This window comes from Zootoca vivipara, chromosome 8, assembly GCF_963506605.1.
Source record: "Zootoca vivipara chromosome 8, rZooViv1.1, whole genome shotgun sequence".
In the NCBI taxonomy this organism is placed as follows: domain Eukaryota; kingdom Metazoa; phylum Chordata; class Lepidosauria; order Squamata; family Lacertidae; genus Zootoca; species Zootoca vivipara.
This window is the reverse complement of record NC_083283.1, coordinates 34,050,377-34,067,040: the sequence shown is the minus strand read 5'-3', so window position 1 is coordinate 34,067,040 and position 16,664 is coordinate 34,050,377. Positions and strand designations below refer to the sequence as shown.

The window sequence follows — 16,664 nt, the reverse complement described above, 5'->3', positions numbered from 1 at the left end:
GGCCACATGAATATTCACTACTGACACTTCAAGCAAACTTGGGTTGCATCTGTTCTTTTTAAAAATGCACTGAATTTCATCTTTCAATGCATCAAATTCTTCTTTCATTTATTTATACTTTTATCTAGAATATAGGATTCGGAGTTCTCTGTAGGAAGACCAATAATAAAGCAGCAAGGGAGGTGTACATTTTTGTTACACAAAACTAGTATTTACTTATTTGTTTTTAAAAAAGGCAGGTCCTATGCCACATGAAATCTGCTTTTGAAACTGTGTAACTTCTTCACTCAAAACTGTTAAGGAGATATTTTTACCTTAGGTTCTTTTAAAAAGCAGTGCATGGCCTGAGTCACATCAGCAGCATGAACTGCATTGTGGTACGGGTTGTGACTGTGGTAATCTTCTTGAACCATTACTACAAATGAGAAGAAATCTTGCATTAATTTACCCTTCATATTATCATGCACTTTTATTTTATAAGTTACTGTTGAAAAACCAAACAGCTTTGGTCACACATTCAGCCAGCAGGAGTCTGAGCCCATGATCCTCCTTCCACCATGCAGATTATCTTCAGTGCAAATCAGGCTGTATGCACTAGAATATCTGTCCATAAAGTCCCAGTGCACATTATTTCCCCCACATCAAAAAATGGTGGAGGAGTAATCATGTAAACCAGGCGTTCGCCCTTATCAGGTGCTCACTTAGAGGATCTAACTCACACTTTACATAGCATATAAATTTTAGAAGAAACTTACACCACTCAACCATATTACTATTGCAGCATTCCAGACACAACTAAAAGTATAAACCAAGGCATATACACTTGTGCCACCAACTCAACAGACCAGTATATTATTTAAGCAGAACCATCTTCAAGTGTGTGTGTGTGTGTGTGTGTGTGTGTGTGTGTGTACACGCGCGCTACTAAACAACAGTATCCAATTATAAACAGTTCTGCCAGTACTTTAGCTGTGCAACAGAACTTCCCTGCTCTTCCCATTTCCCACATGACCAGTAAATCTGATCCAGGGGGTTGTGGGACCCCCACAGAACAGATTTAGAGAGTATGCAGGGAGGGGGAGGGAAAGTTCTAATGCACAGCTAAAAGCCCTTGCTTTAGAAGAACTGTTCAGCTGGACACTACCCAAAGTACTTATACGTATCAAAACTATCCATCAGGATGTATGTTGTAGGACTGAGCTTCAATAATAGTTTTCTTCATAGAGGATTTCGAACTAATCCAGTCTCCCCCCCCCCCAAAAAAATGGGCATGCTTATAAAGAATGTGGTTTTGTATTAATTTTAAAAAGAAGAATTACTGTAGATTACTAGGTCAGGGAGCAGACCAGTATATTAGTTCTTAAAACTTTAATAAATTTAGGGGGAAATAAAGATTTCCTTACTCATAGGGTTTCTGATATATAAAGAATATAATATAATTGCATGCATCAAACAAATAACTGACAAACAGTGGCTGGTCTTTGATGGCATTACCATTGCTAAGCCCTGACAATTTATTTCAAAATGTAACATATCTGGGACAAAATAAAGCCTGTTCTTTAGGAGTAACTGCTTCTCCACTGCCCTCACAAGAACAAGCGGGTTTGTCTCCTTACTACACTACTTAGAGAAATGTGAATTGCAGAACATGCTAATCTCCATTTTTCATTCTATAAAGCAAAATACATACACCCATGTGTACTTGCATTATATATTAACCTAGCATTTAGCAGATGCACAATGGCAATTGCTGCCTCAGAAATGCAGGTTCAAAATATAGTAATTTGCAGAACGCACACGTGGCAAAAATACTTCTGGGTTTGCGGAGTTTGTAACCCAAGGTGTTCATAACCCAAGGTGTTCGTAACCCAAGGTACAACTGTAAAGCTGTTCTATAATAGGAAAATCCCATGATACAAAATGCGTTGATATACAGATCTAAATGTAACATTGAAACAAAAACCTTTATTGACTAGTGTTTTGCATTGCTTACTAAATAACACAAAACTGTAACACAATTGTTGCAAAGGAGCCACCTTTCTCCAAGGAAGCATTTTAGATGTGGGTTCTTCTCATTTTTCAGTAATATTTTAATGCAGGCTTCCAAACCACATCTGTTGTGGTTTGCAGTGTGTTATGTACTGAGCTGAATCCTAGAACAATAGGATTCAGAATCAGCGGGAGCTACCCAATCCAACTCCAGGTGGAAGTGAATCCGCAACCTGATTGGCCTGCTGGAGCAGCCAATCAGGCGGCTGGCAGAAGTGAATCTGCTACCTGATTGGCCTGTAGGAGCAGCCAATCAGGCTGCAGGCAGAAGTCAATCCACAATATAATTGGCCCACAGGTGTAGCCCTGAAGTAGCCAATCACGCAAGGCCCATTGTGTAAATAATGTATATAAGCAGATGGTTTTGGGAAAAGAGCCATTCGTCTTCTCTTCTCCTCCTTGATGACTATGAGCTGAATAAAGAGCATGAAATTCACTCTCGACTCCGAGTATATTTCACTGGCGACGAGGATGGGATCCTGCTGAGCTGACCGCCACCACGCACTGCACCGCAGCACCGCCACCTGCTGCACCGCTGCCTCGCACCGTGCATCCAGGCTTCAGCTCCAGGACCCAAGGAACCCAGAATGGCAACCGACAGCAGCTTCTCGCCATTCAAACCAGCATCAGGAGACTGGGAAGGGTACGCCGCCCGTTTCAACTTCCTCCTGCAAGCGAAAGAAGTCACCAACGATGCCATGAAGAGGGCGACATTCTTCAGCGTCTGTGGAGAGGAGACGTTTGAAATCGCCCGGGCTCTCCTTGCACCTAGAGATGTCGCTACCGTCTCTTACAAAACAATAATGGAACGGCTGAAGGAGCACTTCTCACCACAGCCCTCGGTGGTAGCTTGCCGAAATGCCTTCTACGCAAAGCGGCAAGCCCCGGGGGAAACCATAACTGGGTTTGCGACCTCCCTCCGCCAAGCCGCCCGGTTATGCAACTTCTCAGAGTTGGAGAACATGCTTCGTGACCGCCTCGTTGGTGGCCTGAGGGACGAGATGTTGCAACGACGCCTCTACGCCAAAAAAGACCTCACGTTCCAGATTGCTCTGGAGGAAGCCCTGGCAACCGAAGCCGCTGAGAGGTCAACGCAAGAGGCACGACCGGCCCCGCCATCCCAACCGAGGGTCTACCACGAAGACCTCACTGACGAATCCGAATCTGACAGGGAGGAAGTACACCGAGTACAGCGGCGCACTCAAGCAGCACACACACCACAGCAGCCTCGACGAGAAGGAGGGAACTGTGCAAGCTGCGGGGAGAACCACGAGAGGAGGACCTGTCGTTTCCGCAACGCAGAGTGCAGGCAGTGCAGAAAATTGGGACACATCGCCCGGGTGTGTCGGGCTCGACTCACCCGTCGACAAGCATCAGATGACCGACCCAGGAGCCCCAGGTCACACGGCACCATGCACCAAGGCAACTCGACGGAGATCACAGACTACCAGGTATTCCAGTTGCCCCATCCCAGCACAGAGAAAATTTATATAGAGGTACAGATAGAGGGAGCCCCATGCCGCATGGAGCTGGACACGGGTTCAACTCTATCCATAATCTCGGCCCGAACATTAAGGGAACTGTGCCCTAATGGGGGTCCCAAACTAAGGCCGGCCCCATTCACCCTCCGGGACTTCCAGAAACATAAGGTCCCTACAATGGGGGTGGGGACCTTCAGGGTGCAATATCGAGGACGAAAGCAACAATTGGACTTGCTGGTAGTTAAGGGCCCCTACGTTAGCTTACTGGGACTGGCATGGTTTGGACCTCTGGGGCTAGCCGTTACCGGGGTGAACCGCACTAGCTTACAAGTGGACGTGGACGCCATATGCAAAGAGTTTCCAGGGGTTTTCGATGGGGCATTGGGACGATATACAGGACCCCCCATTGCCCTACAGCTAGACCCCGCTGTACGACCTATCAGGCACAAGGCCCGCCGGGTCCCGTTCGCCCTGAAACCCCGCATAGACGAGGAATTGGACCGGCTCGTGGAGCAAGGAGTGCTGGAGCCGGTGCCCAACGCCCCCTGGGAAACTCCAATTGTCACACCCGTCAAGCCTAACGGTTCGGTCCGCATCTGTGCAGACTACAAATGCACCATAAACAAGGCTCTCACGGCCCATGCATACCCAGTGCCAGTGGTCAGCCATGTCCTCGCCACCCTGGCTGGGTCAAAAATCTTTGGCAAACTGGACTTGGCCCAAGCGTATCAACAGTTGCCTGTGGACGAAGCCACAGCAGAGGCTCAGACGATTGTGACGCACAGAGGGGCATTCAGAGTAAAGCGGCTGCAATTTGGCGTTAGCGTGGCACCAGGCATATTCCAGAATCTAATGGACTCTCTCCTTAAAGGGATCCCTGGCGTCACCCCCTTCTTTGATGATGTACTGATCGCCGGGCCCACACCAGAGGAATTTGAGGACCGCCTCCGCTCCGTCCTGCACCGTTTCCAGACGGCGGGCCTCAAGGTGAAGCGGGAAAAGTGTTTACTGGGAGTGCCGCAGGTGGACTTTCTAGGATTTAAGGTGGACGCAGAAGGGGTCCATCCAACCGGTGACAAGGTACGGGCCATTTGTGAGGCCCCAGCGCCCAAGAGCAAGCCCGAACTTCAGTCATTCTTGGGACTATTGAACTTTTACCATGCCTTCCTTCCCCATAAGGCAGCGGTAGCGGAGCCCCTACACAGACTCCTAGATAAAAGGGCCCCTTGGGTGTGGGGCCAGCGACAAAGGGCCGCATTCCAGGCAGTCAAGGACTTGCTCGTCTCGAACTCGGTCTTGGCACACTTCGACGAGAGGCTGCCAGTGGTGCTGGCATGCGACGCCTCTCCCTATGGCATCGGCGCTGTCCTGGGACACCAACTCCCGGATGGAAGAGAGGTGCCGGTGGCATACTTCTCCCAGACGCTTGCTGCAGCCGAACGAAACTACTCACAGATTGACAAGGAGGGTCTGGCAATCGTGAAGGGCGTAAAAAAATTCCATGATTTCTTGTACGGGCGGCCCTTTACCATAGTGACTGACCACAAGCCGTTGCTTGGCCTGTTTGCCCCCGAGAAGCAGACCCCCCAAGTGTTGTCTCCACGTGTCCTCAGGTGGTCAATTTTCCTTGCCGGCTACCAGTATGCACTAATCCACCGCCCTGGGAAGGCGATGGGCCACGCAGACGCCCTCAGCAGGCTACCACTACCAGAAACAGGCCCCGACCCAGCGCCTGCGCAAGAGGTTATGACCCTGGAGCTGCTTCCCGACCGACCCATTCAGGCACAAGAAGTTGCGCACCATTCCACAAAAGATAGGGTCATCTCCCGGGTCCTGGACTGGGTGTGGCGAGGATGGCCCAGCAGCAGCCCCGGGCCAGAATTCGCTGGCTACACAAACCGCAAACATGAACTGTCGGCCCACAAGGGGTGCCTGTTATGGGGAAGCAGGGTTGTTGTTCCGCAGCCCCTCCGCAAAAGGGTCCTCACAGCCCTACACGAGACACACCCAGGGGTAGTGAGGATGAAGGCCCTTGCCAGGAGTTATGTGTGGTGGCCGGGGATTGACAGAGAGATAGAGGCCTGGGTCCAACACTGCCAGACCTGCCAAGAATCCCGCCCGGATCCCCCAAGGGCCCCAGTCCAGCCCTGGGAGTCCGCCCGACATCCATGGTCACGCTTGCACGTGGACTTCGCTGGCCCCTTCCAGGGAAAAACATTCTTCATAGTGGTGGATTCCTACACCAAATGGCTGGAGGTCGCACTGGTACCGTCCACTTCTACGGCGGCAGCCATCCGGGTACTACGTAAGCTGTTTGCAACCCACGGGCTCCCTGACACCCTCGTCTCGGACAATGGAACCGCATTCACGTCAGAGGAGTTCCAGACCTTCACAGTGCAGAACGCCATCCGCCACATCCGCTCAGCACCATTCCACCCTGCCACCAATGGCCAAGCGGAGCGCATGGTGCGGACCACCAAGGACAGCCTCCGCCGCATGACACAAGGGGACTGGGAATACCGCCTTGCCGCATTTCTTCTAGCACAGCACAGCACCCCAAGCACAACGACGGGCCGGAGCCCCGCTGAACTACTAATGGGCCGGCGCCTTGCAACTAGACTGGACCGACTTCACCCCGACAGAGCTCAGGATGAGGTAGTGGTGGGGAAAGGCAGGAACCCCCGGACATTTGTGGCCCAGGACCCAGTGTATGCAAAGAATTTTGGGGCAGGCCCAGCATGGGTACCCGCCACAGTCACCAAGGTGACCGGTCCCGTGTCGTACGAGGTACTAACGGAAGGGGGGCAATGTTGGCGCCGCCACTGCGACCAGCTACGGCGACGATTCCCAGAAGGAACCCGGGAGGAGAGCGGGACAGAGGGGTCCCAAGGGGACAGCAGGGCAGTGAGGCCTGTAGAGCGAGAGGGGTGGGCAGGGGAAGCAGAAGCAGTAGGCACAGAGGGGCGCCCCGAGGCTGGAAGGACACCGGAACCAGAGCTACAACCTAGTGGTTCAGTGGCGCCAGACCAGACAGCCCCGGCACAGCCAGCAGCCTCGGAACACGAGCCAGAACCAGAACCCCTGACCAAGGAACACCCCAGGCCACAACGCACACGGAGGCGGCCAGCAGACCTTGGGGACTACGAATGCAACTTCCCGGGCAGGACTGGAACTTAGAGGGGAGGGGTGTTATGTACTGAGCTGAATCCTAGAACAATAGGATTCAGAATCAGCGGGAGCTACCCAATCCAACTCCAGGTGGAAGTGAATCCGCAACCTGATTGGCCTGCTGGAGCAGCCAATCAGGCGGCTGGCAGAAGTGAATCTGCTACCTGATTGGCCTGTAGGAGCAGCCAATCAGGCTGCAGGCAGAAGTCAATCCACAATATAATTGGCCCACAGGTGTAGCCCTGAAGTAGCCAATCACGCAAGGCCCATTGTGTAAATAATGTATATAAGCAGATGGTTTTGGGAAAAGAGCCATTCGTCTTCTCTTCTCCTCCTTGATGACTATGAGCTGAATAAAGAGCATGAAATTCACTCTCGACTCCGAGTATATTTCACAGTGCTTTGTGAAGCATGGTCGGATGTGGTGGAGCACATGGCAACTCCTGGCTAGCACCTATGCCATGCAACATTCTTTCCTCCCACCCCCACCCCCACCCCAGTAAACTATATACAGCAGGTTTTTAAAAAGTATTTAAAAGATGTGTGTCCACTTTTAACAGAAACACCTTAAAACCTGCAAAATAAATTGGCAACTAGCATGACAGTGACAGCAATACCAACCATTTCATGAGTCTATCACTCTTTTCTCTCTTCTCCCCAGTTCTTTAGGGCTCTCCATGCTGGACAGCATAATCTGAAGTAGCAAATGGGCTGTTGTACCCTATTTTTGCAAAACTGACTTAAGTGAACCTCTGAATATATTTACCTAAAAATCGGCGGAGCTTCATTGTATCTAGTTGGAAGTGCTCTACAAGTCCATGAAGATTAAACAGGTGGAAGGTTAAGGTGACTAAACTGTTTCCTAAAAAACAACAACCAAAAAACACAAAATCATCTTGAATGGGAAGCATCAAAAATGTAGACAGGCTAAATGTTTTAAGGCACTCTATTGCATGGGCCTGAAGCAAGCCATTGATACAGCACATGCTTCCAGACCAGCTACAGGAAATCTTACTTACGGTACTAGTTTTTGCAAGTAACTGACAGTTAATATTCTATTATCTCTATTATACACATTACTAGCAAACCTCTGTGGTATAAAGTTACCATAATTATTCCTCCTGTGCCACAGAACAACCATGGTTTCATTCAACATAATGATTAAGAATTTTGAGCACATTTTGTTTCTATTTTTTACTCATGCAGAATAGTAATTAAAGCTTTAAGATTTAGTGTTTTTACTTCAGTGTAAAACATCTGATCCATCAGCAATGAATTGGGACTGAGAAAAATCTCTCTCAGTAATGCAAAGTGAACCCATCAGTTTAATAGCATTTGTCAGTTCTTCAGAAATTTATAAAAACACAGATCTCATATAAATGAAATTTCTGTATTGGATAATCTACTCAAACAAATATGAAAATTGTGAAATGTAACACATTTTTAGTTTAAAGGAGGGAGAGGCTCCTTCAAAGAAATATTTTCCCAAGGGCTTTAATATAGCAACCCCATCCCAATGCCCTCTGTGCCTCTGGATGCTCAAATAAGAGCATTTGGGGGGGAATCTTAAAGCTTCTACAAGTATGTAAAAATAAATAAATGGGGAGGTTAAAGGGGGGTACGCATACTCATAAAGGTTGAGAACCACTTTAAAAATTCAGACTTCATGGAATGTGCAGTCACCTTTTAAAAATGTAACTTTATCTCATTTCACGGAAACAGCATAAGTGTCTAGCAAATGCTTCTCAGGACAAGTGGTCAAATTTAACAGTCAACTACATTCTGTAAAGCTAATCAAAGAGAATTGAGTGGGTTTTAATATACATGGTAATATTTTTTACATTAAGAGGAATAAAATTTAAAATATGGTAACCATAACCTACATAAATATTGCCCATTTCAAATATATGGTGTACAACAGATATTTAAAACTGAATATACTGGCTGTTTCAAGTTGTTTAAGTCACAGGATTTCTTTCTCAGAAAGAAGTTATTCCCAACACTACAAATTTAAGTCCATACAGGATACATGGTAATCAAGGTATAAAGGGCTGAATGTAAGGAATTAGCATATTTTTGTTAAAAATAACAAGGTCAAATGGGCTATCCATACCTGAATAATGCAGTATCAGTAGTGAGCCTGGGGCGTGCACTTAATGTTTGCATGAAACAGCCACTCATTCACAACTTTAAAAAGGTACTTTCTCCAATGCAAAGTAGGAGTAAGGGACTGGCTTAGTGGACAACTGACATAAAGAGTAATATAATAAAAAAAACTAATCTTACCGTTCGTTAACCTGTCAAAAAGGAAAATGTCAAAATTCCAGTTTCCAACTTTTTCTAGCATACACTGAAAGTAAAACAAGAAAGTTTCAAATAAGTTAAAAACACTTCTCTGAATACACTGCATATTTGATTCACCTTCCTTTCACCCCACAAATCAAGACAGGATACTGAAAATGAACTAGCAAAGATCTAAAATGTGATCAGGAGCATGTTTGTAACCATACCACTTATTTCTGTTTCACAAACCCCAGAAACTGTCATTCTGCAACTGATCTTGCCTAATGGGTCATAAGTTGCAGCTAGCTGGCTTCTTACAGCCACAATGTTCTCTCCTCTGGAAGTTACAATATTATCTTATATGGAAAAAGCATTGATAAACACTCTTTCCTTAAGATACCCTGATCACCCAAACATAGCCAAATCTCAGTTTAATAAACAGGTATATGCACAAGCTTCATGCACTCCCATATAGCCCTTTTGCTTCCACTTCACTCCTCCGTTCATTGGGGGACGGGACAAGCTAGAATATGAACCCATGGTTTAAAAGTTGGCTTCCAGATAGCTCTCAACAGGAAGTATGGTTAACTGTGGCTTCCTAGCTTGTTCAATTCACACAAAGGGAGGAGCAAAGGGGGCTGTGTGTGAGTACATGTAGTTCATGCACATATTGGCTTACTAAAAGGATTTCATCACAGGCTCTGAAAATGTTCAGTTTATATTGTGCCAGAAGATGTGGCAAATCCACTGTACAGAGTAACAATACCCTAAGACTGATTTAAGCAGCCCCCTGTGGAAACAAGGGATAAACTTGTGCACAAGTCATTATACGTATTTGTAAGGTAAAGGTAAAAAGGTAAAGGACCTCTGGATGGTTAAGCCCAGTCAAAGGCGACTATGGTTGTGTGGCGAGGGAGCCGGCATTTGTCCACAGACAGATTTCCGGGTCATGTGGCCAGCATGACTGAACTACTTCTGGCGCAATGGAACACCTTGACAGAAACCAGAGTGCACGGAAAAGCCATTTACCTTCCTGCCATGGCGATACCTATTTATCTACTTGCACTGGCTGGGACAGAGCAATAGGAGCTCACCTTGTTGCGCAGATTCGAACTACCAACATTCTGATTGGCAAGCCCAAGAGGCTCAGTGGTTTATACCACAGCACCACCCGCATCCCAATATACAATACATATACCCGCATATACATATTTATGCACAGAATGAGCAGAGCGTCATATTGTGCATGCCGCTCCTGGAGCACATTCACAACCTATACCAGGACAGGAAGAAAAAGTAGAACAAGTGGCTTTGGGCCATAATTTAAGACTTTTTCTAGAGCATTGGCAGACAGGACTTCTCCCTTACAAACAATACTAAAGAGGAAAACTTTTAGTTTACTGCATGTATGATTATCTAGAAATATTTGTTGTTACTCAAGAGGTGTCCAGTTTCTAAAACCACTAATGAAGTGATAAGGGAGGGGGAATATCTGAAGGAAATAATGTTAGTTCTAGAGAACAAAAAGAGGCAGACTGAATAAGGTATTGCCAATTATAACACAACTAAATGCAAATATATAATGAAGTTTCAGCATTTGACTTTGTTATCCAATTAGGTTTTATACTTCATTGCCTTTGAAGACATTTTGGCCAAGTCTAGTACAGTATCTACTATAATTTCTAAAACAATACACATTCAGCTTGCCATCACAGTGAATGAATTTTCTGAGCAGATTCAAACTATTTCCTGTTGCCAACTGTAGTAATCTTATTATTGATTATTCTCATACCCTCCTATTATTATTATTTTACTTTATTTATTTATTTATTTATTTATGGAAGATAAATCTAAGTCCAAAAGTATTTAGTACATGCAATACATGGTCACTTGCAAATCTTAACACACATCAAAAAAAAATTCACGGCAAAGTTATATGGTAGTTTTAAAAACTGACCTTAGCTTGTCCATTATAATCATCATCTAAAATGTTTGAAGAATTTGGAAGAGTGATACCACGGAAGAAACGGGAAGATCTCAAGTACCGCTGGAAACTCAGTAACCTTCGTATATTTCTTGCAGACACAGAAACATCAATTTCAGAATTTGCTGAGGGGAAAATAAAGAGCCTTAAAATGCATGATGAGTCTATAAAAGATTTAAAAAATTGATCTATAAGAATAGCATTCAGTTCAAACAGTGTGTTCTGCACCATGAGCATATTTGTAAATAGAACCATGGTAACCTAAAACAGTACTGCACATTTAGGGTTACAGCTATCAAAGTCAACCACTAACAGAAGGGAGGAGGTATTTTTTGCTATTTCCCTTTCACTATAGCACCCCCAATCCACCAGTCCTTCTCCTTTGCTATTCTGGAGGATTCACAGCACAGTTCCAGAAAGTGCAAGCACCTGCAAAAAAGTGTAGGGAGGGAGTGGTGAAAAGCATGGTCCCCCTTCTGTTACAGGATGCTGGGAACATGTTTTCCATAAATGGAGCTTCATTCAGGGGACCTTAGGATCCAACTCTTGAATTCCAAACACACTAAAGCTATTGGAAAACTTGTTAGGCTTGTAATGCTTGATTCATTACAACAAAGACACCCAACATGGTGCCCTCCAGATGTTGTGGGCTACAACTTCTCAAATACCTGATCTCTGGCTGTGCTGGCTGATGGAAGTTGTAGTTCATATCATCTAGCAGGTACCAACCACACTGGCTACTTTGTACTACAATGATCATATATTTGCAACTAAACTGTTAACAGGGATTTACAAAACCCAATCCCCTGTTAAAATCAGTTTCAAGATTAAATTAGCAAGTGGTATATTTGATGTATTATAGTTACTGTATCAGTGAATAAATTCTTGATATCTGCATCAGACATAATACTACCAAAAAGTAAAATACACTGGGAAGGTTTGGTTCTGAAATGAATCTTAGGATTATGAACAGGTTAAATTTGAAACAGAGTTAAGCACCACTAAACATAAACAGTAAAGTGGGATGGAGGGTGATGGGAGTGAGGAACTAACACATAAAGAGGTGGGTAGGAAAGGGAGTTAACAATCCCATACCTGCTCCCAGTCTCTAGGTGCTAGAGCATTTGCACCAAGCAGAAAGCACTTATTTCCAAAGTGTACTTCTCATTTTACTATTTGTTCCTGCTATGACAGGCATCCCCAAACTGCGGCCCTCCAGATGTTTTTGCCTACAACTCCCATGATCCCTAGCTAAGAGGACCAGTGGTCGGGGAAGATGGGAATTGTAGTCCAAAACAACTGGAGGGCCAAAGTTTGGGGATGCCTGTGCTATGGTCTCTTACAAGCACTACAGCCACTCCCCAACACAAAAGCATTCCTAATATTCATGGAGTTATGAGACAATTTGGTCAGGAAAACAACTGTTTTGCTTCATCTTTTACTAGTACACTCTGTCCCTCTCTTCTGCCATAAGGGTCACTGAAAGTCACCTCCTTCCTGGGCCTCTCAAGACTGAATGAGAAACTCCAGCCCATCCTACAGGGGATCACATTGTGGCTTACCCAAACACCAGCATCTTCTTTTCTAGGATCTGGATTCCCACAGAACAAGGGGTGTCCCACATTACCTGAATAGCGTGGGAAGAGGCCACCCTCCCAAAAGCTAGCATGAAAAGGGGACTAAGATATTTCTTGCTTTCTCTGAACTAAAATCTTATACTGTAGTTACAGGTAGGTAGCTGTGTTGGTCTGCTGTAGTCGAAACAAAATACTGTAAAAATGTCCTTCCAGTAGCACCTTAGAGACCAACTAAATTTGTTGGTCTCTAAGGTGCTACTGGAAGGAATTACCTTATACTGTACAATTCTCCAATACGAAACAAATACAGACTTAAGAATAAAAACAGAATTTCTTAAATTCACTAACTCAAGGGTGTACAGAAGGCAGAATGAGGATATTTCAGGGTGATTTGCAGAAGATCATCTTTTTTTACTCCCAATTGTAGAACAATTTCAACAAAACAACTTTCCCATCTAAATCATGCTGCTGAAATAGAGCTAAAAGAAAGATTTTTGTGTGGAAGGACCATGAGCTCAGTTGTTTTGTAGTGAAATGAGTTTCTAGGCTTTGAATGGACTCAGAGGCACAATGTTATTTAATTCAACTATATATCTTTTGTACTTGGCTTGGGGTTTTAGTATAAAAGAAACCAAAGCAGAACCAACACAGCTGACGTTTCTCCACCTCTGCAATGGTCTGTACTACAGGTTTATTTACTATAAGGCTCGCCTGGCAGCTTCATCTTTAGGGACAGACGAAAATGGTTCTCTATATCCAGGCATTTAGTTCATTAACATTCTATGGCCTTTTAAATGTGTTTGTGGAAAGGGTTTGTTTACATTTTTGTTCTTGCTTTTATTACTTTTTTTGTGTTCTCATTTTGTGGTTTTATGTTGTAAACCGCCCTCTGAACTTCAGGTGAAGGGTGGTATGTATGTATATATAAGTATTTTTATGTGGGTTTTATTGTGTTTTCAGTTTGTGAACTATTAATAATGGATCTAGATTGTTAAATTCTTTCATTTGCTGCCTTCAGTCGAATAAAAATGTTGAAAATTATGTGGTGAACATCAAATCCTCTAAAACAGCTACACTTCATAGTGTGAAAAGCAAATTCTGAAATCCATTTTGTTTTTATCCTTCCCAAAATAAAAGAAGAATTTACAGTATAACCTTACCCGCCCTACCAAGTTTACACATTAAACATTAATTTCAGCTAATCAAAAATAATACATGGCAGTTTGGAAACCTTACACATGCTCCCAGTATCATACTAAAAAGTGAATTTCAACACTTTTCATTGTTCTCACAAGAACACAACCTTTCATCTTCCCCAGGCTCTCTTTTTACAAGGCAATGTCTTGACATTTCCACAGGATTTTAAATCTTTCACCTCTACTTAAAGATCCCATGATCCTGATCAGAGATAAAAACCAGTCAGTCTGTTTTTTTATCGGAACCTAAGGTTTGAAAAGTTCTCTTCCATTCATTCTAGAACAAGTTTTTAAAAGACCTACACAAATGAAATAATGAGTCTGTATCTGTCCATAATAACTCCAAAGCAGCACTGATTATTTGGGGATATACCCAAGTGAAAAAGTATTACACAAGAAGCATGCAAACTGGAAAAAACGGGGACAGAACATATTATTTTTTAAAAAAAATAAACACCATCAGCCCAATTGAAATATGTCATTCAAATAGGAGGAAGAAGAGGAAAGTGGAGAAATATGGGAAAGCATATAAAAAGGTAAATACAGTAACCCCACAACTTATGCTGGGTATATGTTCCGTGGATCACACCTAAAGTCAAAGTTGCACATAATCAAAACACATTGGGTTTAATGGAGGGCAGGACTACCAAAGTCTTTTTTCCTGGATAACTGCCCTCTTCCCAACCCCCTTTTTTTTCATTGCCAAGCAAGCTGCACAAGTTAAATGTGTATAAGTTGTGAGCATACTGTATATATCTCAAGATAACCATTTTTGAATTTTAATATACAATAGGTTGAGCTTTAAAATTATAAATTCCACACACTCATATCTCTATGCTCCAACTCAACTAATGTTTCAATGATCAAAAGCACCCTTTACAAACTTAGTCCGTTTACACACTATTATACACCAACATGCTGCTGCTGTTGTTTACATCAATTCATAAACTGTAAAATTGAGCTCAGGGTCTTAATTCAAAACCCAATTAACAGAAAAATGAAGCTTTGTGCTCCTTCCATTAACATTCATGAGGAATTTCAAAAAATAATTTCAACTTTTTCTGTTTTGAAAGAAATGAATGAAATTTGCAGACCTATTTTCCATCTTGAGCAGACAGCACCAGCTGAATTACCGTACTAAGAGGTTCAGGGTTTTTCTCTGCTGGGCACTTTTAAAATGTGATACTGCCCCCTCCTCTCCCCCAAAAAGGGAACAGTATTTTTATTTAGAGGGATAACTGAAAGAAATATGCAGGCATCATTGCCAGTTCTGAAGGAATGAATTCACTGCACTGGATAGCTGCAGTAGTTTTTCTGCAACGAAACCATAACAATTTGAGGTAGGGTAAAACAGATTCACTTAAATCCCCCCCCCAATTGCTTTGTGAGGAACTGCATTAAAATTCAGTATAGCATACATGGGAAGAGGTACCCCAATGTAAGAACCCAGCCTAATTATCAACAGGTCTAGGAGATTTTGTACTAGTTGCCTTTAAAGTTAATTTCTGGGAGGGGGGATTTGAGTTCTCCCCTATGTCATACATTATAGAGGTGCCCAAGGAAAGTAATTGCAAAATTTCAAATAGAAGAGAGAACAGGCTAGGACATTCTGATTAATGAAAAATTGAGCTTCAGGCTTGTGTTCTGCTCAACTGGCACCCAAACTTATAGGGTGGTATCAAACTAAGTAGATCTGCTAGTGCAAGGACTTTGGCCACACAGCAACTTCCCCTTCCTCTCCTCTCCCTGCATGCCCCCTTAAATGCATGCATTTCCCCCAATTCTTCTGAGATGATTTTTGGAGGACCAGGGGAGGGAGGGTGTAGAAGATAAAAGGGAAGGGAAGTTACAGTATGTCACAGGTGGAAATCCTTGCACTAGACGTATCAATTGGATTATGTCCATAGAAAGTGCAATGCTAATTTGACAGGAGTGGATGTGTGGACACAGAGAAATGGATGCTGATTGTGTTCCAAGCAAGCAACCCCAGAACAACAATTACAGGACAGGAGATAGAATAACAAAGTTATAAATTACTTTAACATTCCTTCCCCAAAGCATTGTGATTGAAGCACCCTGGCAAAATCATTCTCTTTGATCAGAATCCAGACCCATCAGCCACAAAAGAGTTAATCCTCCCTCCCACCCAAGTACACACACCTTTCCTTTAATGGCAAACTTCAGTAGAAATGTTTCCATCTTTGCAGAAACACTGTCTGCGGAAACCACATCTCTGAACGCCCTGCTTCAGTCTAGGACACTTCAGAGATATCCTGCTCGATTTAGACAAGCCCTAAGTATGTCTAAAGCAGCCCCATTATTCATTTGTCCAAATGTTTTGCGCACCCCTAGCACAAATACCATAATCTGTGATTGGCATTTAAAAGAAGGAGCATACATCAATGATAAAGCACATGCTTGGCACATAGAAAGTCAGAGTTTTAATTCTCAACACCTCCATGTGGGCCTCTCTGAAATCCTGGAGAGCTGCTTCCAAATACAACAATACTGACCTAAAGAGACCAATAGTATGATTCAACATAAGGCAGCCTCCTAAGATTTAGCTAACAAAACCTTCAAGCTAATAATAATGCCCTGGAGTAGAGATAAACAAAAAGCAGCCCAGAGCTTCCTACTTGGTCGCCACCATATCTCACCCCAATGATGGACCTCAATTGCTTTCTCCCTCAAAAGCTTTGCATATTGCTTCTCAATCTGGCCCCCTCAGGTGTAAATAGAATTTGACCCCTTAAGCTGCATACCACTCTCAGGCATAATGGTAAAGGGTAAAGGGACCCCTGATCATTAGGTCCAATGGCGGATGACTCTGGGGTTGCAGCGCTCATCTCACATTATTTGGCCGAGGGAGCAGACATACAGCTTCCAGGTCATGTGGCCAGCATGACAAAGCCGCTTCTGGTGAACC

General features: G+C 44.0%; 1 protein-coding gene across 2 annotated transcripts in view; it reads right to left on the bottom strand.

The window, feature by feature from the left end:
- Positions 1–16,664, bottom strand: part of PDE7A (phosphodiesterase 7A) — a 59,129-nt gene that overhangs the window by 12,408 nt on the left and 30,057 nt on the right. For both annotated transcript variants that reach the window (XM_035125219.2, XM_035125220.2), the window contains 4 exons: positions 10,939–11,090; positions 8,985–9,048; positions 7,465–7,560; positions 315–415 (listed from right to left, as the gene is read on the bottom strand). In XM_035125219.2, coding sequence (XP_034981110.1) covers positions 315–415; positions 7,465–7,560; positions 8,985–9,048; positions 10,939–11,090 — 413 coding nt within the window. The remainder of the gene's footprint in view (positions 1–314; positions 416–7,464; positions 7,561–8,984; positions 9,049–10,938; positions 11,091–16,664) is intronic.